Source organism: Microtus ochrogaster, chromosome 22, assembly GCF_000317375.1.
Source record: "Microtus ochrogaster isolate Prairie Vole_2 chromosome 22, MicOch1.0, whole genome shotgun sequence".
Lineage (NCBI taxonomy): Eukaryota > Metazoa > Chordata > Mammalia > Rodentia > Cricetidae > Microtus > Microtus ochrogaster.
In genome coordinates, this window is record NC_022023.1 from 9,900,709 (window position 1) to 9,916,890 (window position 16,182).

General features: G+C 41.4%; 1 protein-coding gene across 1 annotated transcript in view; it reads left to right on the plus strand.

The window, feature by feature from the left end:
• Positions 1–10,862: 10,862 nt before the first annotated feature.
• Rab38 (RAB38, member RAS oncogene family) overlaps positions 10,863–16,182 on the plus strand; it is a 50,037-nt gene continuing 44,717 nt past the window's right edge. The window contains exon 1 of the mRNA XM_005357619.2: positions 10,863–11,164. Within this exon, the coding sequence (XP_005357676.1) occupies positions 10,963–11,164 (202 nt within the window). The 5' untranslated portion in view covers positions 10,863–10,962. The remainder of the gene's footprint in view (positions 11,165–16,182) is intronic.

A 16,182-nucleotide genomic window follows, 5' to 3' on the forward strand; every position in this document is an offset into this window, starting at 1 on the left:
ATAGTTTCTGTGAGAGCAGATTTATGTTGGATTATATCCAAAGATGGTAAACATGTGAGATAATACATTTGTTAAATAATTCAATTTAACCATTCAATTTAGGTTGTTGGGGAAAGGGAACACTTCTGCATTGCTGGTGGGACTGCAAACTGGTACAGCCCCATTGAGTGTCAGTGTGGTGATTTCTCAGAAAATTAAGAAACAACCTTCCTCAAGACCCAGTAATACCACTTTTGGGTATATATCCAAAGGATGCTCAATGGTGTCACAAGGACATGTGCTCAACTATGTTCATAGCAGCACTGTTTGTCATAGCCAGAACCTGGAAACAACCTAAATGTCCCTCAACTGAAGACTGGATAAGGAAAATCCAGTAGTACATTTACACAATGGAGTACTACACAACAGAAAAAAAAACAACGGCATCTTGATTTTTGCAGGCAAATGGATGGAGCTAGAAAACATCATTTTGAGTGAGGTAACCCAGACCCAGAAAGACAATTATCACATGTACTCACTCATAAGTGGTTTTTAAACATAAAGCAAAGAAAACCAGGCCACAAATCACAATCCCAGAGAACCTAAACAGCAATGAAGACCCTAAGAGACATACATAGATTAATCTACCGGGAAGTAGAAAAAGACCGGATCTCCTGAGTAAATTGGGATCATGGGAACTGTGGGGGAGTATTGAAGGGGAGGGGGGAGGCAGGGAGGGGAGCAGAGAAAAATGTAGAGCTCAATAAAAATCAATAAAAAAGGGAAAAATCCAGTTCAAGAATTTATATAGTATAAATTATATATAATATGTCTTTGGAAAAGGAATCCATCCTCTTAGATGATTTTCTACATAAATCAATGGCAATAATACTGTTTGGTGTTAAAGAAAGAGTGCATTTGAATTATATATAGGACACAAACATGAAAAATGTGTCTTGGCACATGAAATGACTTCTCTGAGTTCTCAGTTAATGAGTGCTACACTCTCAGTTCAAGTTGTGGTTAACTGATGCAAGAGAGCATGTGTCACCAAATGTCAGAGAAGCTACAGTCACTCTAGTTGGCAATGCTCAGGAATGCTTCCTTAGATGGGGAAGAATTCTTTAACTTTTAGTTCTCAGATGGACTTAGTCAAGTTGTTTCAGAATTATACAATAGGCTTGCTGTTTAGTAGACAGTGCAATAGTCAGTCTTCAGTGCTCCAGTAAACAAAAATCATTATTGTGATTATTATTCAACCTTAATACTTAACAAATCAAAGAATTATTTTTAATCTCATGGCATGTTCAACAAGAGAGGACTTTATATCTTACTTTCATGTAGAGATTTCTTAAGACACTATTTAGTCAATTTTCCGATTTGATTTTTTTTTTTTTTTGACAGCCAGAGAGAGCGTATGATATTTGCTGCCGAGATTCAAGGCCTATTCCTTCTTGGTCCTTTGGTTCACATCAAGCGTAGAATCTGAGGTTCACAGTGGCCCAGCGACTTCCCAAGCTCACTCTGCAGTCAGGTTGTGGAGCTGCCATTAAACTGAATAATACATCTTTGATCATGAAATGTAAAGTGTCTTCCAAAAAATCAACAGTTGGTCTCCCAGCAGAGTATGTCTCTGGAATCTTTCCTTCTTTCCCGCAAGATGGCCGTCATTTCTTATGGTGAGACCCGTAATTAAAGCCTTCAGCAATTCCTGCAAACCCAGTGTTCCAAGCCTTTCCCCTACTGATGCCAGCTTCTCTGGATAATGAGTGTCAGGTAGTACCGGGTAATTAGCACATGGCAGACCCTGCATGTTGATACAGAACTCTTACCTTCCAAAACCCCCGTTTGCTGTCTGTGACTTGTGACCTCGTTGTGAACTCAAGTTTCAATAAGGCGGCCACTGTGATTGGGGTTAAAGTAGCTGTAATCTTCTTAGCCTCCATTGAAGCTGTGAAAGTCTCTTTCATCTTCAATTATTATTTATTTGGCCTGTTTCCCTGGAGGGCAGGGGGCTGTCTAATCCTTTAGACTGAGCCTCTGGAGTCTGCCCCAGCAGAAAGGAATGCTAGCTAGTCTTACATACCAGGAACTAGAAAACTGGGTCTTGACCTCAATAAGGATGGAAGTAGACATGGTTGAGAAGTTTACATGTCTCACGGCTCTTTACCAAGATAGCTACTGCAGAAATGACTCGAGAGAAATTTCTAGCATTGTAGACGCTAGAGTAACTCACTGGTGAACTAGCAGATAGATTATTGCCTTCCTCAAGTTTCCCAGGGGAGCAAAGTTAACATTAGATCTCTACATATGCACAGACTTTACTTCAGAGCTTTTGAAAGCATTGAAGAATGTGTCCCGGGGACCATGTGTCCAGACAGGATTAACCTGAGAACTTTAAATAATTGGTGAAGTTGGTTGGCAGAACCATTGCATCAAATGGAGGATCAGCAATGGTATGACCGCACTCATTTTAACAACAACTCCTGCAAACAGTTGTCGGATGTGAGACCTGGCCAGGCTGTGTACAGTTCTCGTCTGAGTCTTTAGATACTGCTCCTTGCACCTCTCTCTGGAACTGAGCGTGAGAGTGTCTGCCTCAAGAAGTCTAGTAGAAATACCACTCGTTTCTTCCCTCTGACCTGAGCCTATTGTGAAACAGCACACCTCACTTGCAGAAACGATCATGGGTGAGCTGGCTAAGAAGGCCTGGCACCTATCGTTTGCACCATGGAACCTGATGCTACCGAGGAGATTTAACTAGACCTGAGCTAAGAAACAGTTTAGGTAAACAGCCAACAACAACAACAACAAACAGCAAACACCCTCTACTCTCTGCTTATCACGTCCATTCTACATTTTTTTGAGTATTTATTTCTCCAAAGTTTTGAATCAAAGATGACCATTAATTGACTTCAAGTAAAATGACAGAAGCCCTCTTCACCTGCCTTCCAGGTGAGTGATCATTAGCTTAGCTCATCAAATTTTCTTCCAATGGGAGATCGAGGGCATTCTGCTTTCCACAGATTTTCTGTTTCCTCTATTGCCAAATGTCTAGGTTATTGTTAGACTTGGATATGTCAGGTTTGTAAATCTACAGGCAATACATAATTGATTTCCTCTAAAGTACTTTCAATGTGGCAAGGTGGGAAAGTGATGTCCTTAAAGTGAGTTTTCCAGTTTAGTTTTTAGGAACCTGATGGGATGTTATTATCAAACACCAACACAGAAAGCTTAATGAATTAAGCTGTAAATGTATGTGATCAGAGCATGTTAATTTAATAACTGTATACGCATCTAAATAGTTTATAAAAATAAAAATCTACTATAACTGTTTCTATGAAAGATAGATAACTAAGTTGAGCAAATTTCAAAAACAAGGGACAGAAATGTGAAATATATTTTAAATGTCTTTATCATGGCCTAGTGTTAGGTAGATATGAAACATTTTTAGATACTGAGGACACATTAAAATGCAGAGAAGATTATCAAAACAATAGTGTAAAAATTTTTTTTAAAAAAGAAAAGTAGCAATTAGAAGAAAACAATACTTAGTGAATTAAGCCAAATATATTACTGTAATATTTCAACATACCAAGTGGACAGATTCAGAATGGAAAGAGGAGCCCTTAAAGCTTCCTTCTCAGCAACCTTTGGCTTTCCATCTTTCCTTTGCTTTCCATACATGCTTGTTGGAATGCTCGTGTCTTAGAGGCAAACAGTAAGGATCACAACAGCAAGACAGCAACAGCAAGCCAAAAAACAGGAACCTTACTATACTTAAGGCTCACAGTAACAGAAGACATGGCCTTTTGTGTTTCATATTTTATATTATTATTAAAAGATTCTTGAGCACATGTGCAAGGCAGAGCATCAAAATGTCACCCCTGAAAATGTATGAAATATGTCTCGGGCTTTCAGTATGATGTAACAGGCACAGTACCATGTGCTGAGAAAGTATATGCTCATAGCCTCTCAGGAAGAGTCAAAGAGGAAACAATGTCTCCAGAAACAAAGTCTGTAGAGAAAACGGCAAACCAGCTTTCACGGAATTCCCTATTACACAAGTGTCCTATGGAGGAACATAACTCTCTCTTAAGAATCTAGGGCAGGTATCAGTTAAGATTCCGCTTGGCTGCACATAACAGAACTAACTAATGGTTACAGAGAATCAAAAAGTTTCTCATACATAAAATAAATCTCAAAGTAATGGAGAAAATAAATACAATTTTATTTTTGAAGGAGTTTGATCTAAGTCTGGCGGCAGAGGTCAGGCCTGGGGTAACTAAGTCAGGGAGATTTCTTGCTTTAGGAAGCAGCTAAACTTGGGCGACTATTAAGAGAGAATAAAATTGGGTCAGTGAGATGGTTCAGCTGGTCAAGGTGCTTACTGCCAAGTCTGAGGATCTGAGTTTGTTCCCCAGAACCCAAATGGTAGAAGGAGTGTCACTGTTGCAAGCTGTTCTCCGACTTTCATACTAACACTGCGGTATGCATGCATCCCTGTTTCTCCCCGACCAAGTAAATAAATGCAGGGGTAAGGGGGAGAGAAGGAAAGAGGGCCAGAGCAGTAAAAGATGGATGGGAGAGGCCCAGGAGACGAGCATCAGCAAGGTGCCGTCAGTGGGAAACTGGGACAGGATCAGGAAAGAGACAAGGATGCAATCTGATGACATCCATGAGCCTGGTAGGAAATTTAACCCAAATAAGCCCCCGGGGACCGCTCCCATCAATGCCTCCTAAGCTGAGCATGGGCTGCTGCAGCAGAGTCAATCCAGGACAGGGACCAGGCCCTGTCTAACTGGTTCTGAGTGTGTGCTGGTTCTGAGTGTGTTCTGGTGTGCTGGTTTGTGGTGAGGGACAACCCCTCAGCGCTGATAAGATCAGTGGGATGAGAATGACAAACGCTGGCTGGGAAAATACTGACTCTCAGCTGAGACCTTGGCAGCAAGACTTTGGGTGTCGTTGCCATTGCACGTTGAGCCCTGAAACCTGCGTTGGAAGTTGCTAAACCTCCTTGTCCAGGGCCTATCTGTGTACTTGGATGTCTTTTAGGTGTCAGCAGTGTTTTCCTGTTTGGGTAAAACAGAAATTAGGAAAACAAGAGCAGCACAGTGTCAAGAGTCGGAGATCCTTAATTGAATAATAAAATTTAATAAATATATATATATATATATAAAAGAGTCAGTCATGTCCCTACCCGAGAATGCACTTCAATGGTAGGCTACTGTCCATCCTTATCATGTGTTTCTATGACTAACATATCAACGTGTTGAACGTATGTGCTTTATTTGTAACTGGTGATTTGATTTTTTTTCCCCCAATTTTAAAATCAATGGTATGAGGAAAATATTGTGAATATCTTTCAGTGTCTTGTTGCTATCTCAAGATTTCTCAATTTGCATTCTTTACATTGATAGAAAATATTTTTTCATATTATTGGATTTTTGTATTTCTTGTGTACCAGATTGTTCCTTCACATCTTTGATCTTTTGTTTTTAGGGTTGTTTTAAAAATAATTTAATGAGAATTTATGCATATAAAACATATATGTATATAACACTGTAGAAATAGGAGCAGCGGGGCTGCGTTCCCAGGACCCCGCTGCCCACACGGCTAGCTTATGCCCCGAAATAATTACACGGACACTGTATTCTTTTAAACACTGCTTGACCCATTCTCTTCTAGGCTAATTCTCACATATTAATTTAGCCCATTTCTAATCATCTGTGTGTAGCACCCCAAGGTGCGCTTACCGGGAAGATTCTAGCCTACATCCATCCTGGGTCGGAGCTTCATCACATGTGCCTCAGAGAGCAGAGCTCTTACCTCTGCCCGCAAGAGTGAAGCATCTTGTCTCTCTGAGGCGTCTGCCCCCGAGAGGAGAGCTGTCGAGTCTCTGAGCTCACTTCCTCTTCCTCCCAGCGTCTGCTCCTCCCACCTATGTTCTAACCTATCAGGTCAAGCAGCTTCTTTATTTAACCAACCAATGACCTTCCTCCATCATAACACCATTTTTTTCTTTCTTAGTTGTAAATTTCTAACCATTTTGCATCTGCCATTTGTTTTGTTTCCAAAGACATACATACACACATAGAGGCACACAAATGCACATACATGCACAAACACACAAACATGCACAAGTGCATATACAACCACACACACACAAACATGCACAGACATGCATGTGCACACAGAACGTTTTTCCTTTTATCATTTGCCTTCATGTGATCCTTCCTAGCAATAATACTGAACACCCACTGGCCTTTATCTGCTAAGCCCTACTGCTGTGCTGTAGAGGAAGCACACTCCGGAACTGGCCTGTGTTGAATCAGAGGGATCAGCTGATGGATGTTAGCAACAAAGAGGGAGGAGTCAGATGTGGCTGACTTTCCAGGCTTTGTATATGATGTTAGGGTGGAACCACGGCCCAAAAACCATGAGTACAGGAAAAGGAACAAGTCTGTTAGGGTAGATAATGAATTCAGTTTTGCCCATGTCGCAGCTGAAATGCCTGCCAGAAAACCTGGCAGAAGTGCCCAGCAGGCAGTTCCTTAGCAGTCTGTGGAATGCGAGAGCCAAGCCGCGGTTTAAAACGTGGCTGTGGAAATCATCACTCAAACATTGGTTAGTTTAACATTTTCTTTTCTGTGTATATTTTGGGCCAAGAATTGTGCAAAAATGCTTTATTGCATTTTTCATTTAGTCTTCTTAAAGAATTTATTAAATAAAAAGTATTACTGTTCTCCTTGTACGTAAGAAGGGGCACAGCTACAGAAATTAAGTTACTAAGGTCTCTTACTGTTTGATAGTGGTAGAACTTGAATAAAAATTTAATCTTTGGACTGATTTGATATATTGTAACAGAGTGAATGAGATCAAGTAAAGAGAGACAGGATCCCAAAGGATGGAAAACAGCAAAATACTAGACAGGCAGAAGAGAGTTTCAGAAATGGTCAGAGAGTAAGCAGAGGACCATGTGGACAGTTTAACCAGAATGGGTGCATTTTGATGGTCGGTGTTGATGTCTTTTCAATTCTTTTACATGGATGTGAGATTCTTGTTTTGACCTTCACCCTAAAACTGTCTGTTGTGTGAAGGTAGTTTTGTTTGTTTGTTTGGTTTGGTTGATTGTTGGCTTCTTTTTAAAATTTGGTTTTCATTGGGTGCGGGGGGAGGATGCAAGGGCAGAGAGCAGAGGCAAGGAGATGGGGAGCTAAGTAGAGTCAGAATTCATGATGTAAAATCCACAAAGAATCAACAAAAGTTAAAAAAAAACTGTCCATTTTTACATATAAATACCTTTTATGCATTGCATGACATCTCCTATCATCAGATTCAGGGTTCACTCAACATCGGATACCCTCAGGATCACAGTATTTCTGCCTTCTCTGAGAGCAATGGAAGAGGACACTTTGGCATATGCTGGCTATAGATACAAGTTTGGATCCCTGCTCAAACAAAAAAAGACTGTTTGTATTTGTTGAGAAAGTATGGACTATATACTTTCAGGTTAGAAGGAACAGGAGCTCCCAAGTCCCCCAGATCCTTCTAATACAAGCCTAACATGTGCAGCTATGAACATAATTCTTTCAATGAATCTATGACGTAAAATGATTTAGGACTGAATCAGGTTCTCTTGATGTAAACTAATGGACAGTTCAAAATGTCAACTGTAGTTAATTTTTGATGATAAATACTAAACCTTTTTTTTTTTTTTTAACCAGCTTTTGGAAGAATAAACCATTCCAGCATCGGAATTCTTACTGACGGAAATGTGTTCATTTCAAGCACTTTCCACAGTAAACACACCTGGCCCTCTCTCCAAATAACTGAATGTTAATATCCACTTTCAGACGACTGGTGCATTCCAGAACAGAACTGGATATAACTAACGCCCATTACGAGGGAGCACAGGTTTAAGAGGAACAGGTTTCAGACAAGCCTGGTGGATGAAAGGGGAGCTCTTTGAAGACCACAGAGCCACGAACTGCAGTCGTCTCTTGGCAGCTTCATTTGTTGAAATCGTGCTTTAGGAGATTTTTCAGATGCCACTTGCTCAATGCAGATCTCACTGGAGATCTGAAACGCCCTGCTTTTGCCTCGGGAATGCATGTATTTGAAGAACGCCTTGGCTCATTTCTTTTACTTGGTGTAATTATTAGTAATGTCCCTTTCTGTTCCCAAGAGGCCCGGTTTTGGATAATAAATTATGTGGTCATCTCTTCGAGGGTCCTTTTCAGGCCATCTTCGTTATGATATCCTCCTTATATTAATCTAAGAAGTTTAGATTACCTTTCCTCCTCCAAAGCCTTTGGGACCTACTCTGTCTTGCAGTCCTTTAAGTATTTCTTTGATGCAATAATTAAGAGCTCACATAAGCTAACAAGTAACTCCCTGTGGCTCTTTTAATGGCAAACGCAAACAAAGTAACTTCTGAGATCTTCATCTAATTTGGCAACCCCAGAGAGAAGCAAAAGGGATTGGCCTTTCAAGTTTATATTTGCAAAGCAATTTCCAATCATTTAAATTAGGCTTTCCATCTACTAAGTGAAAGCTTTTGTATGCCCACTGGACAGCATGTGAACGGAGGCAGAGAGAGCCTCCAGAGCCTCCGCTGTGCTTTCTGGGATATCACGAAGGCCTCAAATTGGGAGAATTTTGTAGTCTCACCCCTTCACAACTTGAGTCATCTGCCTTCCTGCTGCTGGGGAAAGGGTGTGCAGTAGTTTAGCAATAGGAGCATGCTTAGAGCCCGAGAACAGTGCCAGGGATGTGCGGATAGACACTGGGAAAAACCGGTTTCCCTGACGCAAATACGATGTTGAGACGGTGCCCTTACAGGTTCTGGGACCTAGTTAGGTTTCACTGGACTGCTTGTCTGTTCTTCCTGTGCCACTGAAGTCTAGAGGGTTTAAAAAAAAAAAAAAAACTAAGAGTAATTTCTTCCCATTGTGAGGCATTATCATAAGACTACAATGAATACCTCTGGAAACAAATTACCATATAAGTCTTGCCTCGTTAGAGTGACTCCGGTTTGAATACTGTCCCTGAGAAAGTCATCAGCACCTACTATATGCATGCATGAATACATACAGGAATATATATAAGTGTGTATATATATACATACATATATATGTATATATAGGAGCTCTCTGCTTATGAGAGGCTGATGGTAAAGGCGTTATGTAATTTCAGAGAAGCAGAGCAGAAAGAATTTGGTAGCATGAATAAGAAAAATCCAGAATCAGATATTGGGGATTCAACCTGAAAACCAGAAAAGCAAAGCAGCCAAGCCACTAGAGAAGTCTTATCTCTACTAAGGCTGGGTGGCCATAAACTAAGCAACTAAGCCTCTCTCTCCTCTCATTTTGTATTCTCTCTAGTGCTGGGATTAAAGGCATGTGACTCCCTAGGACTGGGGTTAAAGATGTGAGCCACCACCACCTGGATTTGTTTCTGCAGTGATCTTGTGTAGCCCAGGGTAGCCTTGAACTCACAGAGATCCATCTGACTCTGTCTCCCAAATCCTGGGATTAAAGCTGTGTGTCACCATTTCCTGACCTCTAGTGGCTTTAGCTTTGCCTCTGGTCTTCAGGAAATATTTATTTATCAAAATAAAAATAATATACCACTACAGACTTTAATCATACCAAACTTTTCACCCATTATTTTGTACAGTTAAATTTAATTTCGTATACTCTTTAGCTACAGGGCACCTTGGGAAAGCGGCTCTCAAACTTGCTCTCCTTCTTCACAGTTACCCACAATACCTCACTTCATAAAGGAATGTAAAGATGGAATAACATCACGCAGACCGGGCTCTCTTCCCTTCTGAGCACATCGGGTACAAAATTACCCATTTCGAGGAGGAATGCTGGTCCCCAGTTCTCGCATGCTCCTTTCCGCACCTCTGTAAACAGCTCTGGAATCCTCACCTGCCCATACTTTTTTCTAGCATCCCCAGGAAACCAGCCAAGCCCACACAGGAGTTCACATTCTTTTATCTGTTTTACTGGTCTGTTTTCTCCTGCTGTGACGATTTTTCTATTCTCACAAGCACACAGATGTCTGCATAGAGCATGCCTTTAGAATAAGAAAAAAAGGACCAGGGTTTGAAATAGACGTTTTCTTTACACTATTTTAATATAGTCGGTTCTTGGGATTTCTCATTTGTAAATGAGGAAGAATAATTAGACTTATTTTTAGGACTGCCAGGGTGAACTGGTGTCATATATGGGAGGATTTATAAGCATTTGCTGTTACTGATAGTGATAAGACCTCATGTGTCTAGTAGCTCAGTATAGTTGGGAGGCCTTAGGATGGGAGTGGAGGCTGAAAGGTTAGCAAGCCTTCAGCATTCATGGAGGGGGGCATTAAGGTCATTAACAGTTTAATAGGTGAAAAGGTGCCAAGAGCATTACGATTTTACAGTCGACCAGGCTAAGGGGCTCAAAGGGTTTGATTGATGCCATTCAACTCCAGAGGCAGGGTTCACCCAAAAGGAAGAATTGAGCCTCTTGCTTTGGTATTTCTCAAGGCCTTCTTAAACTCACACCACAGTGTGGGTGGCAGCAGGGCTCTGTAACTTCGGAAGCCCTGGGTACTTTTTGACACGCAGTTTCTTTCGCTGGCAGAATATGGAAAACAAAACCCACGGCTCACAAGTTTGTGCCCTGGACGAAAAACCTCTGCGAAAGGGGTGGAACACTAGGCAAATAAGAGCTGGAACTGGCAATGGCCCTCAGGTCCTTTAGCTTCTAGTCCTAGGAGTCGCTCCTGTCTCCTCCCACTTTGGAGACGGCTGTGTAGGAAGGAGGATTAACCCCGGGGGAGGAGTTCCGCCCCAGCTCCCCAGCCTGCACCAGCACGCCCGCCCGGCCTTCGCGCCCACACAGCGCTTGGGTCTCCGTCCTGCACCCTAGCCCCGGCTGCGCTTCCTAGGGCAGGTTCCAGGCTCTGCAAAACCGGCGGGCCTCCAGGATGCAGGCCCCGCACAAGGAGCACCTGTACAAGCTGCTGGTGATCGGCGACCTGGGTGTGGGCAAGACCAGCATCATTAAGCGCTACGTGCACCAGAACTTCTCCTCACACTATCGGGCCACCATTGGTGTGGATTTCGCGTTGAAGGTGCTCCACTGGGACCCGGAGACTGTGGTGCGCTTGCAACTCTGGGACATTGCAGGTGAGCGCTCTGAGCAGCGCAAGCAAAGCGGAGAGATTGGGGGAGCAGAGAGTGAATTTTTAGCTCCTTTCCAGTCCTGGGACCCTGGAGTGCGACCAAGCAGGAGATCGAATCACCAGTGTGGTCCACTCTAGGAAACTTGGGCTAGTGGCTTGGAAACCTATTTTCAAAGATAAGAAAGTGTTTGCATGTTTTTGTCCGTTGTTTCTGAGTGGCAACTTCAAGTAACTTTGCTCTCACTGGGTGTTCTGTGGCCATGGCTCAAGCTGGTTCTTCCACTTTCCCCTGGGATTCCTGGGCTCAGAGCAGTCTGTGGCCCGGACCCAGGAGACTATAGTGGCATTCTGTATCCATTCTAGTCTCTTTCTGGATACAAGTAGCCCCGACTGGGCCCAGAGAAGGCCCATGTGGCCTTCATTCTGGCCTGCAGAGGGGAAGCCCCTAGGAAACTTAAGAGGTAACAGGATTGTCTCAAGTTAACTCTTGTTTACGCAATCTCGAGTCTTAGGAATTTAGTTTATTCCAAATTTCACTACTGTGGTCACCTCTTCACTAGAGAAAGTTTGAGATTGTTGATTTTGTATACATCTAGAACAAGCTATCTCTTTCCATATCTTTCCTGTCTTCTCCATCCCTGTCTCTCGCTCTCTTTCCATAGTCTCTCTTAGAAAGGAGACTGCGCACGTGTTTTAGGACAACTGTTTTTTGTTTTGTTTTGTTTTTTCTGAGACAGGGTCTCACCACCTACCCCTGGCTGTCCTGGAAATTGTTATGTAGACCAAACTGACGTCGAACTCATAGACATCCACCGGCCACTACCTCCCCAGTGGCGGAGAAGGTGGTGAAGCAGGGTGGGGGTTGTGACAATGTTCATGGCATTTGCTTTAAGATTTCTTAATTTGATCCTGGTGCATTCTTTGAGAAATTGAAACTATGATAAACGTTTTTATGGTGTTTGAAATCAGAATTTGGCCACCAGGTATACCAGCTCTTAGGAAAGGTGAAAACTGAGGTTGCAGTGGCGCGCCTTCAATCCCAGCACTCGGGAGGCAGAGGCAGGCGGATCTCTGTGAGTTAGAGGCCAGCCTGGTCTACAAGAACTAGTTCCAGGACAGGCACCAAAGCTACAGAGAAACCTTGTCTAGAACCCCCCCACCCCCACCCAAAAAAAAAAAAGTGAGTCCGACTGTCTGCTTGTAACCTGGGCGTGCCTGGCCTCTTATTCTAGAAGCTTAGTCACTTACCTGATCAGTAGCATCGTATTAACCTGCCAGGGCTTAGGCAGTGATGGCTCAGAACCTTCCTGCTTGAGCAGTTTGGAACTCTGATGAGTTCTCTGCTGTCCACTTCAGACAGCCCTCTTTAGTCTCTGTCATGGAGTGAGGCACTAAGAGCCGCTTGCTAAGAGCTGGATCTCAAATAAGCAATTCTTTTTCAGAAAATATGTTCCTTTCAGCTAATACATCTGACTGCAAGCATTTTGTCATGACTTGAAATGAGAACCAGAGGAGAAAAATTCCTGAAAGGATGTTTCTGGTCTTGAGACCCTTAGTCTTCTGTAACCATGAGCTTTGCCAGGTCTTATGATAAAGGCTAGTGCAGACAGGTTCATGGTTTGGATCTTCAGTAGGTTTAGGGAAATGTGAGTTATTGGAGACTTGAAGATGGTATCACCCAGAGTTTTTGGAAGCTTTCATCCCTGGTCTGTGTGCTCTGTTGCCGCATGTTTTAGTGTCTGAATTGTCTTCTGACTGCACCGTTGTTTCCAGGATCACAGTTTAGAATAGCTTACTGTTTAAAAGATGTAGCTGTCACTAGCACCAATTTCAAGTCCAAGTAGCATCAGTCTTCAGTCTTGTTAAACATCTGTGAGTTTTAGTTTCCTCCTCTAAGTTGGAGGAAGAGAAAGGTATAAAGATTCTCAGCTTAAATTCTAGAATGGGCTATCTTCAGAGTAGAATACCTCTTTCTGAATCTCACTTTTTGTCGTATGTATTGTGTGGTTATTGGCAAATCTACCAACACCATTGTATCATTTTTCTTATCTATTAACAGGGAATATCTTTTATTCCACCAAGTAAGAGAAGAATAACCAAAAGTTCAAAGTAAAGACAATACTACTTACTATCCAGGAGCTTATTCAGTTACCACTATTTGAACAGTTATATATGTTAAATAAGAGGAACATGACATACATGTAGCAATTAAATCCTAATAAGATTCAGTTCCTATGTTGCACATATATCCCATCCCATAATAAAGCGCCAGTGTTATTTTTGAGTCTCACCCATTTTGCAACATAAAGCAACTTAAGTTCCAAGCTTGCTGTCAGGAACAATTTGAGCAATTTAACTCCCAGACTTGAGAATGCTTTTCCAAGGCGTAGTTTCAGACCAAGGTTGTGAAGGCTATAATCATAGAAGTCTGTGCAAGTAGGAAATCGGAAGGATCTGAGATGCATTTGGCAGACAGAATGGCATTCAGACTTGCTGTAATGCCCAGGTCACTCTTTCTTTGATAGCCTCAAACTCAAAGGCCCTGGAACTCCTGAGTTAGAGGTTGAAAGCTTTTTTAGGTAAAAGCTAGGTAATGGGGGGATAGGATGGTTTGGAACATAAATGTTTCACAGTATGTTGGGGACCTGTGGGTTTTAAGGTGATGGGAAATCTGTCCCCCACTCTCCACTCAGACTCGAGTTAGGTTAGTATGTCTTCTAGTACACGCAGGTCACGGAATGTCATTCTATTCTTCTTAGCTATGCTGTGTGTCTATAAAGAATGGCTAGTAGTGAAACAAGTTTTGAGAATGTTCAAGTTCTTTTCTTTTAACTTAAGAGCTAAAACATTATGTGTATGGGTGTTTTGTCGGCATGTATGTCTGTGCACTACATATGTGCTGTGCTTATAGAAGACAGAAGAGAGCATTGGATCCTCTATAATCAGAGTTACAGATAGTTATGAGCTATGAAGTGGGTCTTGGGAATTGAATTCAGGTAGGCCTTCTGCAAGAGAAGACTTAGGGCTTCTAATTGCGGAGCCATTTCTTAGGTCCTTTCCCTTGTTTTGTTGTGTTCCTCAGACAATGTAGCTCAGGTTACACTTGAACTCACTGAGAGGCCAAAGACGATTTAAACTTCTGCTCTTCTTATACTACCCAAGTGCTGAGATTACATGTAGTGCCATCGTGTTCAGTTTTTGTAATATTGGGAATAAAATTAAGGGCTTTGCACTGAGCTTCATCTTCAACCTTGACACCCTTGATGAAATGGAAAAGACTTACTCTTTCCTTATAGGATATTAGGCTATTACAATTTTATTTATTTTATTTTTTCCTAGGTAGAATCTTTTATGTTTTATTTGCTTTTATTTAACACTCATCCCTCCCCAGCTCCTCCCATTTGTTCCCCACCTTTCCCTCTCTTTAGGTGATAGATAATCCTTTTTTCTCCCTATAATTTTTCTGGATATTATTATATACCCGTATGGAGAAATGGAAACAGATGAATGAAATTTTTCTTTTTGAAAATTCCATCATTGGCTGAGACATGAATTTATATTCCTCCTAATATAATACATATATATATCAACAAAGAAAAAAGTTTACACTTGAGGCTTCTGTCCTTATTACTCTCCAAACCTGATACCAGCAATTGCCACATTAGTGTGTTCAGAGAAGTGGATAATTCTCACCTAAGAACTGATGTACTATGGGACACAACTTCAGGAATTGAGACAATTGCAGATCTGGCAGCTACCATCCCTTAAGCACCTGTTCTTATGGTTGTCCAAAAACCTGTAATTTCCTAGTAAAATAGCTGGCTATATGGTCATGTCAGAATTTAACACATGGCTGTTGAACACGTCCCTCCCCACCTTCTCTAGTAGCTTTGCTCTACTTCCTCTGATTTAATAGTAAGCATTTCAGATACATTCTATAAGAAGTAGGAATTATATATAGTGAAAATGCAATGCCGATGTTGGTCAAGTTATGAAATCTTATGGGACCTCAGGTGTTCCAGCTATAGAATAGCAACTATTTTATTTGTCTGTGATACCACATTTGGATGATGCTCTCTTTTAGGCTCTACCATCTTTAATATCATAACCTGACTTTGCCTTCAGTAAAACATGATAGTTTTCTTAACTAAATTAATCGTGAGCATTTTGACATACAAGTTTTATATCCTCTGCCTTGTCTGTAAAGTGAGGGTAACAGAACTTGTATCTGTTAGAGTTGTTATAAAAGAAATAACTGAGTTAATTCATGAGCATTCCTGACACACAAGAAACACATTACCATTTTTATTCTTATTATGATAGTTGCCACTATTATAAACTGCTTTCACATACATTTCCTGATTGATCTTGATGTTTGTAGAGAAAATAGTATCAAGCTCATTTTATCCTAATGAAGATCAAAAATCAAAGAAGCAGGGGACTTGTTCACAGAAGGGCGGAAATAGTATATTTGTCTAACTGAAGTGTGTGTGTGTGTGTGTGTGTGTGTGTGTGTGTGTGTGTGTGCAACGTGACTGAGTCTGCTAGACATTAGAAGACCCAAGTCCAAATTCAACAAATACAGTGTAAAACATCACATTTGCAGACAGAGTGCTTCAGCATGGAGAAGTTCATTGCTGCACTCTTCCACATGACAGCTGCCTCTCAGAAGACCCACTTATGAGAACAGCATTTCCATTCCAACTACACTGTCTTTTCTCACTCACTTGGGTCACCATGGTAGGCTGCTTTATAGTTTTCAAACACTCATGTTGTGAACTCAACTGACTGAAGGGTTTAAATCGGGCTATTTCCTTAGTATTCATATCTAAAATAAGTTACCTAATGAATTTTATAAGTTTAAAGTGTCTTGGCAAGAGAAATAGATGTATAGAAAAAGCTATCTTTTGAAAACAAGTATGTCAAGTAAAACAAAACTGAGTTCGAGGATGGACTCATTTCTGCAGGGGAATTTCTTGCCTTGTTTCTATCCTGGATAATTATAGGTTTCCAGATCTCTAT